This window comes from Pomacea canaliculata, linkage group LG5 (genome assembly GCF_003073045.1).
Source record: "Pomacea canaliculata isolate SZHN2017 linkage group LG5, ASM307304v1, whole genome shotgun sequence".
Taxonomy (NCBI): Eukaryota; Metazoa; Mollusca; class Gastropoda; order Architaenioglossa; family Ampullariidae; genus Pomacea; species Pomacea canaliculata.
In genome coordinates this window covers 5,882,963-5,896,345 of record NC_037594.1, presented here as the reverse complement: position 1 = coordinate 5,896,345, position 13,383 = coordinate 5,882,963, and the positions used below count along the sequence as shown (strand labels likewise).

At 41.6% G+C, this 13,383-nt stretch overlaps 1 protein-coding gene across 12 annotated transcripts in view; it reads right to left on the bottom strand.

Moving 5' to 3' along the window:
* Window positions 1-13,383, bottom strand: part of LOC112563530 (zinc finger E-box-binding homeobox 2-like) — an 86,336-nt gene that overhangs the window by 2,724 nt on the left and 70,229 nt on the right. For 2 of the 12 annotated variants that reach the window (XM_025237499.1, XM_025237502.1), the window contains 3 exons: window positions 7,471-7,559; window positions 2,746-2,990; window positions 1,185-1,317 (listed from right to left, as the gene is read on the bottom strand). The exons of 2 other annotated variants lie outside the window; for them this stretch is intronic. In XM_025237499.1, coding sequence (XP_025093284.1) covers window positions 2,799-2,990; window positions 7,471-7,559 — 281 coding nt within the window. In that variant the 3' untranslated portion in view covers window positions 1,185-1,317; window positions 2,746-2,798. Of the gene's footprint in view, window positions 1-663; window positions 1,318-2,745; window positions 2,991-4,453; window positions 4,618-5,017; window positions 5,568-7,470; window positions 7,560-9,368; window positions 10,345-11,774; window positions 13,177-13,383 lie in introns of those variants that run through there. 8 more of the 12 variants (XM_025237504.1, XM_025237515.1, XM_025237519.1 and 5 more) reach the window with 8 other exon arrangements.

Below are 13,383 nucleotides of genomic sequence, written 5' to 3'. Positions count from 1 at the left end.
ACAGTTAGGGGGTCAGAACTCTTGATAACTATATATATATATAACCACCACTTTCAATCCATTGACAGCTGTCTTTGTAGAAGAGGATACAGTGAATAAAAAACTCCAAATGCTAGTTGTCCTTACAGAAAAGAGTATAATTACGAAGTATATGCTGTTTAAACCTTCTGTATGGTCGTTCAGCTCACAAAAGGCTATGTAACGGTCGCAAACATACTTTATTAGTTTCTAATCTCTCCTATGTAAACAGTCAGCGGCACATCCCGATCCCCACCCACTTCCTGTGATCTGGTCCGCGCCCATGCACAATGCGCTGACAGTCTGATGTCAGGAGACGGTCGCCAGGTAAATCCGGGTTAGCTCAGCAACATTTCTTCGTTTCAGAAGACACTGACCTGTCCAGTTATAAAGGTAAGTAATAAATGTAGTTTGTCACCCACTAATGAACCATACTAACAAATAAATCAAAGAAGTATCATACGCTGGAGAACCACGCATCATACACGAGGAAAACCATGTTACACAGGTGAGAACCACTCACCATACAACAACCTGCCAGCACGCGACAAACTCGCATTTTTACTGACACCTGCACTTCCACGTGTACAGACACAGCTTCTCGCAGACCGCAAAGCAATTTTCCGAATAACTACAAACCAAAAACCACTTTATTCTGTCCTCTGAAAGAATATACAGTACCAGGAGGTTCAGTTCAATATCTTTACACAGTTTGCACACACACACACACACACACAGATCAATGAGAAAAACTGAATCGACAAATCTGTCAACAGTTTGACATTAAAAAACCTCCACACCTCACTGAGATGCAAAGTATGTTTAAAATATTTTTGATTGTAAAGGAAACAATTGTATAATATTTCAGTTGTAAATAGTAACACATCTTCATCGTCATAAGCTTTGTAAATGTTCATATGTACTTTGACCATTTACTTAATGAGTTCTTCAACTTTTGATGTGTTTATCTGATGAAGATAAATATAAAATAAGCAATAAAAAAGCTAACAGTCTTACCCACCCCCTCCATAAAAAATAAAAACAAAAAGAGAGTTCATAGCCATTTTAAATTGATGGCATGACAAGGCGAGACGGCACTTAAATGAAAACAAAATGTAAGTGTTCAGTAAGGAGTTTTATCAGATCCATTTGCAGTGTTGACTTTACGGTCGCACGCACGAACTACCGGAAGAAGATGGCTGCCCATGTCCTTGGCCTTGGTGGTAGCAGACGAGATCTTATTCCACAGAACCTGGCGGAGGCCCGCTCGTCTAAATCCTGACATAGCTTGCACGAAGTCTGCCGACAAACAGAAACAAGTTCATGTCTGGGCACAGAGCAATGACAGCCCCACAGTCGCCCCGCAGGACACGTGGGGCCATGTCGACAAGCAGACGATGTTTGTAGAAGCAACATCAACACAATGAGTCACGTGACATGTGATGGCATGACTTATTTAGGGTTAGAGGTTACAGGTGAGGTGTGTGTGTGTGAGAGAGATTTTGTCACATACTGACTGAACAAAGCAGAAGACATGTCTAACTATGTCTCCTACTCTCTAACTCATGTTTTCACTTTCGTATTACGGAGCAGAAGAAGATTTGAGTCACGTGTCAACACGTAGCTGTCACAGAAGCTGTCTAGTCAAACACATATTTATTTTTCTTGCAGGAGAGAACAAAGAATCCAATGTCACGTGTCTCTGTCTGCAGTTAAAACTGCTACAAGGCCTGGTGGTCATCCCAAGCTGAAAACTAGAAACACACGGATGCTGTGAACCTCGGTGAGACAAGCGGTCGCCAGTATGAATTGACAACAACTCTGTTTACACAGGTAAATGATAGTCGCACTGGGCCACAGATTTCAGATGTTTACTGAGAGACGACTGAAAATAGTTGCGGTATGTTATCTTCCACAATGTGTGGTAGGGAAAAAATAACATGTCACAAAATTCTGCAACTCTATGCAAGCGGGCAAACGTGTGTGAGAGACAGACAGACAGTGAGACGGCCAGCCGACGATATCAATCTTCCCGAATATGAGTGAAATCATCAAATATATATATATATTTTATAGAGAAAAATGTCCAAAATAGACTCTCAGCACCATCTATCCGGCTAATACAGGGGTGGGGAACCTTGTCTCCTCCAAGCGCCTGTGTATATTTATATCATCACTCGCGGGCCATACACCATCACCAGGCCAAATGACTATACGGTCCGCGGGCCGACTTGCCCACCCCTGGGCTGTAAGGTAGACATTGAAATGTTGACAGTAAAGCCAGTTAATTAGTTTTATCATCTTGTCAAGGCCCTTTAAAAAAATAAACATTTCCTCGAACTAGAAACACATCGGAGCACACACACAATTTATCGCTTCTTAATTTGTATAAACTCGATCTATTCAGCATTTACTACTTGTAGTTGACATTGAACTTAACAGGCGTAATTCAACTTTAAAAAAATACCCTCTTAATCTTTTTTATGGCCTTTTCACGCAATGTTCGAGACCAAAACCATGTCAAATGTTTTCTCCATTTTGTATTTTGTCAGTTGGATGAATGCTTATATGGAAAAGTATATTTGACGCATGGCTGTTATTAACTGTACAGAAACAGACAAATGTTTGACCAAGTTTAGCAACGTGTTTATATAACCACCAGGTAAAAATGTTGCCAAACTTGACCAGACACTCATCCTTATTTGTGCAGCTAAGAAGGGCATTTACATCACTTTTCAATTCCGGGTAGAGAAGTGAGTGGAAAAGACCCGGGTGGATGGTTAGTCAAATGGTTTGTTTTGCACCGCTGACAGGTGGGTGAGGGTTAGTGGACTGGAGCAGGCCGACTGACTGTAAGTACATCTGCTGGTTAACGAAACGCTCATGGGCATAATAGGTCGCCGAGGACACTTTGTTGCGCATGGCGGCTCGTATTGGCCCTGACGACTCGTGCGACACCTGCGTGCAGAAATCTGAAATAACACAGAAAATGGATGTGGAATCTTTATCTGATGTTGTGTTGGCGACTAGACGATCCTAGAGAAAGAAAAAAAGAATAAAAGGGAAGGGAGGGAGGGAGCAGAAAGAAAATGAAAGACAAAAATACTGCAGACAGGCTGGTTGACTGACAAAGGGACACAGTGAGGAGGTCGAGTGTGAGAGATGGGAAAGGATGAGGTGAAGGTTTCACAACTACCTACATAAAGTCACCTTTGCTCGAACGTGCAGCTGTTAAGGTTCATGTTTTACAGGTATGTTCCTTTATTGCTAATGTAATTTATTTTGGCTAAAATTGTGCCTGTCTCGTTTAAAAGTGAGATGTTCTGACTAATATTTTTTTCCAAATAACTTTAAATCTCCCACCAGTGTTTTGAACACCTAACATTAAAACACATTTAGAAATTGCAATATGCTAAAAAAATTTCGATATTTCAAACAGTATACATTTACTTACTCCATCACCTAAACAAGAGTGAAGCTGACATGATGCAAATGTGAACAATCGCCGATGTAGTTAGGATTCACAAGTGATATTATTTGTCAGGTTTTGGAGCACTCGTAGCATTGCGCAATCGCTTCTAGAAGGCCCCACACCCGGCCTCAACTCATATTTGTCTCATAAACAGAGAGATGCACTTTTCTTTGGGGCTTTAATGAAAGGACAGAGACTACTGCCCGTTAGCAGTGCTAGACCTCACACCTGACAACAGGTGGATTTACTTACAGTGTTTACAACAAAAGAGAAACAAAAGTTCATGCTCTGCACAACGAAGTCGCTTCTTCATCGTCGTCCCAGTGAGACAAGCAAGCAAAGACAAAACAACTTTAAGAACACTTTACATTTTGTAAGACGCGACCATAGAAAATAAAAGTCTTGCTCTAAAGTACACCAACAACGCGAACACGCCATTGATAATGGTGACAATGAAGCAACAATCAAAAACCATCCACATCTAGGTACCGGATATTTGCTCTGTTTGGTTTTAGTTGTTTTCCAGAGCTGATCGAATCCCTATTACCATCTCTTTCCCTCTCTCTCTCTCCCTGTGCTTACATATTTAACGATGCTGATCATGCATTCAGACTAAGACACTAGCATACATATTTGTCGAGTATGTGCAGCCATAGCAGTTGTTTACAAGTAACAGCAGTAAACACAGCGCCATTCATGTCTTGAAAACAATGTTGTATAACAGTTGCTGTATAATGGTGTTCAATTGTTGTTGTGTTTACACTTTGTATTGCCACTGCCGGTCTTCAGAGAACTGTGTTAACCGCATTGTTATTCCAATGAACCCCATAAAGTCTGACAATTCTTGAAGCCTGTGCTGGTGTGTGTTTTCTACAAGACTGACACAAGGACAGTGTCCTTGTCTGAACTTCGTGAAGTCACCAAAACACTTTTCTTTTAGGCCAAAAAATTATAAATGAACTGGTTGGTTTATTGGGAAATTTTTATTTATGTATTTGATGCTCAGGTGTGATCTTCAGACCACCTCCAGTGTCTGGTCTTGAACTTGAAAGTGGCAGACGACACTTTGTTTAGCATGGCATGGCGGATGTTGCCCCGTGTAGTTGCAGACAGGCGAAGGCAGAATCCTGCAAGTACACACACAGCAGGCGAAGTGGTTAGCCTCCATCGCACTCTCTTCCTTCTTCTGTATTTAGTGTTTATGATGCTTGCACATGTTATTGTTTATACATCCGCTTTTGCGAAAATGAGATTTCATGTTGGCTGTCTGTTAATTTAAGTTTTATCTGTTTCGTGGTGGTGCACCTTTTCCCTTTCGATTAGCATTTTGTGCAGAACACTGAAGTCTTTCTTAAATGGGATCATTGAAGGGAAACAAAGTAGATAAAAACTTACCGTATAGAGAAATTATAAGAGCACTGAACACACAACCAGTCAATAGAAGATGAAACGAGATACACGAGAGAAACAATGCTTTCCATAATAAATGGCGACTGATATCTTTGACACTTCTTTTATTTATAATTTTTTTAAAATTTATTTTGCTCTCTACATTAAGGTCGAAATTACAAAGTGATATAATGACGATGTTGCAATGTGCGCGACTGTTTGCAGATGACAGCTTGTTGATCGTCCTGTCTGATTCATCTGAAGTTATTATTTTCATCTCTGCCTTTTTGTTTGCTCGTTTTATTTCATATGCTTTGAAAGTTGGGCCACTCATCCTCAGCGGACTTCTAGAAACCTTAGTACTGTGACACATTGTGACATAGCATTGTCCCCATATCACTGGCCAGACACTGAGTTGGTTGACCCTCGCGCTTTACTGTCTCAGCACCAAAGGCCATGACACGGCCACAGACAGGAGGCCAAAGATAACAGACGGCCCATCTCGCATGAACTCAGTCGCAGAAACTGGTGACCCCAGTGACTAGTGACCCCTGCCGTCCATCGCTGGTCAGTGCTTGGGTCAAGGGCCTCATCCATGCCGGGGCCCGACACGTTGCAGACGAGATCTTGTTCCTCATGGCCGCCGGCACGGAACCGTCCGAGTCTGCACTGTGGTCAGTACAGAATGCTGGAAACAGACAAACCGGCCGACGGTTAGAAGGCGGCGCCACACGTCACTTTTGTATCACAGGTCTCTGGTTATGTGTGCGAATTTTAAAAAAAAAAGCTTTGGACTTTGATTGTATAAACTAGTGAAGCGGTCGTGATGGACATCAGGAAATAAATACTACAAGAATAGTCAGAACTGTGCCCTCCATGTCCCGACAAGCCCCGCCCCTCCCGCTACAGGAGATATATGTCATGTTGTGATGACACTCGGACATCCTCATCTGGACAAATGTGTCAAAGACAGACCGCTACTGTGTCAGTCGCCATATTGAGATGACCACGTGTCGTGTGTTGTGTTATTTGTTGTTCAGCTCTGTGTAGGAGTTGGAATATTTCCCACGCAGCAGCAAAACAAGATTATATTTGAATGCTGAATGTGTAAATGTACAGATCGTACTTTTCCTCTTATTCATAACAAAGCAGCCTACACTGAATGTAAACTTCCTGTGACAGGATGGATTTATAGACAGAGTTAGTGAGAAATGGGAGCAAAGTTCACTGGAACTTTACATGCGCATAGCAATAAAGTCTGATAAGAAAAGCAACAAACATGGAGGTAAACAAATATTTTATTTAAAACTTTGTAAAAAAAACAAAACAAACAACTCAGAGATCAGCGTTACAAATATCAGTTGAACAAGTGGTATTATGAGATAACAAGCCAAAATATTGAAACGCGAGAAGCTTACATCAAATTGTTTTCTTTGAATCAAGATAATTAACTGAAATTATTCCCCTTCGCTACAAGAAGCATATATATTTTCATTAAATTTTATGAGTAAAATAGGGCGAGGCAACTAATGCGCGTAGATGGCTCTTCCTTTCTGCACTCATACTCTCACTCACAGAGAGATCGAGAGAAAAAAAGAAAGAAAAATAGAGACGGACCTTTCCTTTATCCGAAGGAATGTCACAGTACACAGGGGAAAAATAACAGCACAACCGAAAACGAGCAGTTTGCTCTATATCAGTCACATGACGGGCAATCTGTTTCTAATGACTGTAAAACACACCACACACAGACAGAGGCAAAACTTGTGACGTCACATTTGTACACAGATGCGTCTGACAAATGGTCCGAGCTCTCCCATTGGCTGAAACCTTGACAGAGTAAATGGTACAATTGTGATGTCATCGTTACTGATCTCTGTTTGTGTATGGAGATGTTTGAACGCGGGTCTCAAGAACGGGAAGGGATATTTACCCAGATTTGGGGAAATAGTATCCTGTGCTGAGCCTACCCCAGTCATAAAGAGAAAAACGGACTTTAATATTTAGTCCCCAACGTTCAGTAAACATCGGATTAAAGCGAGACTCTAGTGACCGGACAAAGTGGGAAACAAACTTAGTGCCACAAAGAACAGACGGAGAGAGAGAAGAAAGACAGCACAAGATAAAGTGACGGATTGTCTGTAGCTGCATGCTGTCTGAAGCTATGGTGAGATGTGAGAAGCTGTAGAGCATCATACCAACCAACTTTGAACCGAAAACGGTGTTGTTACACGACACACCTAACATCACCAGCTACCCCTCGGCAAACAACAGTCACCTTACTCATCAAACAACATCGCCGAAAAATGCCTCTGGACACAACAGTCAAACCCACCCGAATGTCTGCGAGATTCTGGCCGCCAGCAGCAAGCTAACCACAGCGACAACAATACAACTATCAGACATTGTCTTTTCTACCTGATGCTCAACAGTCGTCGCTTCATTTCTTTGTAAAAACTTGACTCAGCAAGTATCTAACAGATGTTGGCAACCTTTACAACAGATGAAAAACTCAAAACTTTTATCAATTATTTTGTTTTCTGTACAGTTGTTCAGTAATGAAAGCCATGTTCTATTCCAGTTCTCCTTACTTTTCCGAAGAAGGTTGCAGACGAGATTTTGTTCCAAAGTGCTCGTCTGCAATTTGCGCGCGTTTCTCTTGCGTGGATTGAGCAGAAATCTGCAACGGGAAAAAGAATCCGGTTGCTAGAACTTATTAATGTTTACAGCAAGTTTCATGACTTCATAACCCTAATGGTATGCTAATAATATCTATATCTTCGACTTGACAGGACAGGAAATGAATAAAAGAAAGATGCCAAAACTTGTTTTAAAAAAGCAAAACACAACAGCAGTCAATGTTAATAATACTTTCTCACATCGCCTACTGTTGTTTCAACTAAAACTAATTTGTCCAGCTAACCATTTGCCATTGTCCAGGGACCGATCCAAAAGAAGTTAAAGAGGAGATTAGGGCAGTTACATCAAGTGGTTTGAAATGAAGTCTGAAAACTATTTATGGAGCTAGTTGGTCACAGAAGGCAGGGCATCCTGGAAAGAAAAAAGTCCCGCATTTGAAGACATATTCTAGACCCCAACCATCCTTTGCGAGAATCAGACTCGACCAGCTGATAGAAACTTTCTTTGATCATAGGTCTACCGACGAACAAGAAGAAAGAAAAAAAAAAAAATGGCATGAGTCGTCACAAAATAATTCTGAAGGAAAATCCACGATTCTGCACCTCATTGGTTCGGAACCAGAGATCCCTCGAGTACAAGAAACAAAACAAAACAAAAACAAACAAAACTTGTTTGAAAGGTGTCATGATATTAGCATTATTTTGCCCAAACCTGACTGCTACAGGTTATTTCCACCCAATCGGGTGGCTAAAATTAAAGGTGCGAGTTTGATCATTTTCCATACAAGGTGTTGAAAAAGTTTATCGTTTCTACATGCAGCCACTTGTTATAATAAAAAAATATTTCACTAGTCATCATTCACTGTTGTCCTCTGATCATCGTTGTCTTCATTAGTAATAAGTAATCATCGTTTAACAAGTTCACCTTACTATTTTCGGCTAATTAATACATGGATTGGAATCGCGTTTGTCCAACCGTCGTTGCTAGTATTTTATTGTCTAATTATAATATATTGTAGTTTCCACTAATGCTGATTTTGTCTTCGTAACCACAACGACTGCATATTTCTCGTTCATGTATGCATGCGTATCTGTTGGAACCTGTATGTGCACCACCTCAAACAGAAAACAGACAGTGACTCTGATATTTCCGTCCCCTCACACAAACATGTGTAAAACATAATAAAAGGCAAAGACCAGCTGATCATGTAATGAATGCCTGTGAACTAATGTTTGCATTGACATTAAATATCAATGAATAACCGACCAGAGATAAAGATTAGAGTGTGATTGTGGCTTTGGTCTCTGAGGAATTCACGGAAACAAATGTTAGTTGTCTTACCCTGGCTTCACAACAAGTTTGAATTTGCCTTGACTTCTGCTTGTTCATACATGTTGGTATTACAGGCCTACATGCTGTCTGTAGGCAGGAACACACTCACAAACACTCCTGTGATTTGATCTCACTGAGCCGTTTGTGTTTCTAAAGACCTCAACAAAAACGTCTTGAATTTTTAACTGTTGGAGCTTTCTTAAAATTTCACTGGTTTTCAAACCGCAGAAAAATAACAATATTAATAAATTTTAATCCCATTTTTCGAGCCCTCTAAAGAAATTTTACACCATAAACATGCAAGAACTTTTCAAAATGTAAAATTCTTGTCTGCGAAATATTGCAAAGTTCTAGTATCTTTATTTTCGTGCAAAGTTCAGCGTAAAATAACTGTCACAAGTTCTAAGCTGAAGCGGTTTAACAAACAAAATATTAATTGAAAACCAATCATTAAATGCACCTTGTGTTAAGTAAAGACAGCCTCGTATTGCTTTCCGCATGAGAAAGTTCAGTTTCAGCAAGGGAACCTTTATTTTTCAAACGAACAGAAAACGTTATGTTCACAAGTCATATCATAAAGAAACTGCTTCTTCATCTAATAACATACAGTAAGGCACAACAGATGATTTATTAGACAAGGAGAATTCTATTTAAAAGGCAGTTGCCTAGAAGTAAACAACCATCAAACACCATAACCACAATGGTACTTCGTTATTAACATCAACGGCACCTAGGATATTTTAAATGTTTATGCAAGATTCACAAATAAGTTCTACATAATACGTTTCTTATTATTATTATATGTTATTATATCTGAATATTATTTCAAGCTAGTTCAAATCAGGACGCAAGTTGTAATCTTTGACAACTGATTGTCTTAAATAGCTCCACGATCATTCAAAGAGTGTTTTTCTGTCAAAATTCTTCCCCTGATTTTCCATCGCAGCTTCTGGGCCAGCCACAGGGTCTGATGGAAGGTTCCAGACATCACTGACAAAATACACGCACGAGTTAACATCCAAAACTAGATCACAACCCAACTACTACTTCACTTCTCAACCTACCTCTCAGCCTCTGAACCGTTTAAAGGCGACATCTTGGCGATGTGTGTGGTGTTATAGCCCAAACAAACAGGAAATGAAATTACAAAAGAACAAAACACTCCGTAGGCCTGGTCATTCAGTCATTTTAAGACAAGTCCAGCGATGAAGCACTTTGTGGTTGTTATTTTTGTTGTTTAATCTCATGGCTGGTACATGATGTGTGTACACTGTCAAAGACAGTCTCTGTCACAGAAGGAGGTTATGAGAAAGATACTGGGAGGGCAGCAGAGGAAAGCTCAAGCACTGCAGTTCAGCTCTTTGACAGTTGGAAAGTGCGTCTGGTAAGGCTGGCTATTCGTTTCTTGGCTTTGGAATTGGCAGCAGATATCATCCACCACATAGCCTTCTGAATCCAGCCGCGCTTGTGCCCCGTGACAAAGACGCAGAAATCTGCAAGGCAAGAAGGAACACACTATACTGCATGTGGTGTGGTTAGTACAAGACCTGTCTGGCACTGACATCACCTATCTGGGTCTACATGGTGCCACTACAAAGCCCTCCCTGCTGCATGCAAAGCGGCTAATGCGCTGAAGGACGCTCAGTTCTGTCATTCCACACACCGGAAGTTGACCAAACCTGTTCTCAGACCAAAGATGGTTTAGTCGGTTTAGGAAGAAGCATCCACGACACCCACGATAATACTTTACAAGCTACAAAAAAAAAAAAAAAAAAAAAAAAAACTACTTAACCTTCGAAATTAGCGAGAACAAGGTGGCTGCGTGGGACAACATTCTTGTTGCCTTTCAACGAACTGTCTTCATATTCACCGGACACCAGTCCTCTCTCTCTTATAAAACGGTTTTGAAATCTTATCTTTCTTCTCTTTCCATAGTCATGATCTTCCCTGTGTTTAGTCTGTATGTGCAGGTATGTGTGCGCGAATGTGTGTGTGTGTGCGACATGAATTGGTGTAGCAAGAGAGGGCACTTTATAAATACAATAATTATCCTTAATTATTGAGTTATATGTTCGCTCATGCCATGACTACCAGCTTCACAAGCAATTGTCATGCCATAGTAAGGTCACCTGGCAATGGAGAGTTGTCCACAAGACAGGTAAAATCATAGTAAATGTTTTGGAAGGAAAGTGCATGCGTTAATACCTCTGTCTCGCCATTCTCATACCTGTCGTTAATTTATACATGCGCTAACCCTTGCACCGATTAAGAAACAATAATTTTACAATACGGTAAGTCATAACGCAAAATTTTTTACCTATTACACTGAAAAAAACCACAGGTACGCGCATTCACACAAGAAACCATGAAGAGAGTAAATCAGGTATCCCAACAGGAAACAGATTGGAGCAGTTTAGTTGTCTATAATATATCTGCACCATTTTGTTACCTCAGGTTGTACAAGCTCCGTATCTAAGGAAAAATTAAATTTAAATGTTCGAATATGCCATGAAGACTTCTCCACTCCAGCTCACCATGTTTACATATATCTACACTAAAACACAGGAGCCTGTCTAGTAGTAGTTCGTAGCCTTTCCACACATTAGGATGTAGGAAGTTTTGTACTTTCTTCAATGCATTTGTTAGTTTATAAAAGTAGGTCCGGCAGTTTTGCAGTTGAAGGTTTTTTCAGACACCTACATAGGACATGCGAGTCTAATATTAACTGCCGCCTGTAGGTACCATTGCAGTAGGTGTGCATGAAAGCAGTTTTCTGACAAGCACATGCTTTACAATCACTGCACATTCTCACAGAAATGCAGTGTAGGTAGACAGGTAAATGGGAAGAGAGATGATGCGACAGAGAGGCAGCGAGTGAGAAAGGGGAGGGGAAAAACAGACTGAAAAGAAAAGGAAAAAACTGTTTTCTTCATAACAATATTTATTCACTGAAATTAATCATAATCACTACAACTACAATATGGGAAGGTTTTCAACAGCACAGAAGTTTGCTCTAGGATTTAACAACTGTTACAAGTTAGCCCGCAGAATGAATGTTTGTGGACTTGAGTCTTCTGCGTCTACAAGATGTCGTGTTTGGTAAGTAACTAGCGGTGTTTATATATGGTGACATAAAGACCAGTGTACACGTGCTGTACATAGTTTATTGAGTTCACAAGTGTCAAGCAGCTTTAACACACGGATCTGGGGCCGAAAGTACATCTCGCCGCGAGGGCACTTAGGGTCATCAGAGGTCCAGCCCAGCCTCCATGTGCAGCAAAGGTCCAGTCGTGTGTCAAGCTGCGGCTGCGCTAGCGGGTGGTTCCACCCGTAAGTGTAGAGGTGGCCCTCCCGGCCTGTAACTCGCTAAACATGACTAGGGCATACTTTATGCGGCATGAAGCGGACAGAAATCTTGGCTGAAACAGATTGTTTCGCGATCGAACTAATCCCATTGATTCATGAGATGATTTAGCCCTCTATCGACGATTAAGATTTCGATGTAATGACATCCTGGAGATCGCCGATGACATACAAGCGGACTTAATAATTACAACGCGATGTGTACATCTTTCTTTGACAACTCATCTACTCCAAGCTGGAAGTTCACAGGCTGCAACCCATTGAAAGGTCGAGCAAGTCGATCACCTTTGACAGGCGCACAGCAACGCACGTCCATCGTGTGGTGTGCCCCAGTGGTGGTACGCAGCAATACGTCACTAGTCTGTAAATGTTTTACGTGCTCGACATGAATTCCAGCCCATATTGCAAAATACAACTATACAAAGACTGTATAGGTCTTCTGAGGTAAAAAAAAGTGACTTTATACTAGTAAATGAACACAAAACACAATAAGAAGCAGCCCGGGTTTGACGTGGGATCTGTTCTGTAAAAAGTTCAACACATTACAAGAGGAGGACTACCATTACCACCCCACCCACCCCCCACCAACTCGACCCACCCACTGTACTTAGACAAATCCAGTCACAGCGCCGACGACACGCCAGCCACAGCACCAACGAGCGCCTCACGACCTAGAATATCTTGAACTTCTGGCTGCACATCGATCGACACCGGCTCTCTCTCTCTCTACCCCACCCCACTCCCCCAACACCACCCCACCAATCCACTCAGTCCCTTGCCCCAAGATGCAAGGCAGCTGCCTGGCCGATGGAGCCGGCACGATTATCTGCCCGCCGCCAGGTCGAGCTTGCTGAGGAGGAAGGCTGAGGCCCGCTTGTTGGCCGTGTTGGCGGCGGAGATCTTCCACCACATAGCGCGCTGGACGTCACGCTTACTGCAACCCGACACCACGCGGCAGAAGTCTGCAAGACAACAAGGAGAGCCGCGTCACTCGTTCAGCATGGAAACGTCACCAACTAGAATTACATGCCATCTACCTTCTGTTACTCTCCCTACCTACCATAAGCATTTACCTTCTGCGACTGTCCTCATACACCGAGGGGACTAGCCCTGCTGCACACTTGTTTAACTACTTTCACCAGGGTGGCGGGGACTGAGTTCCGCTCACA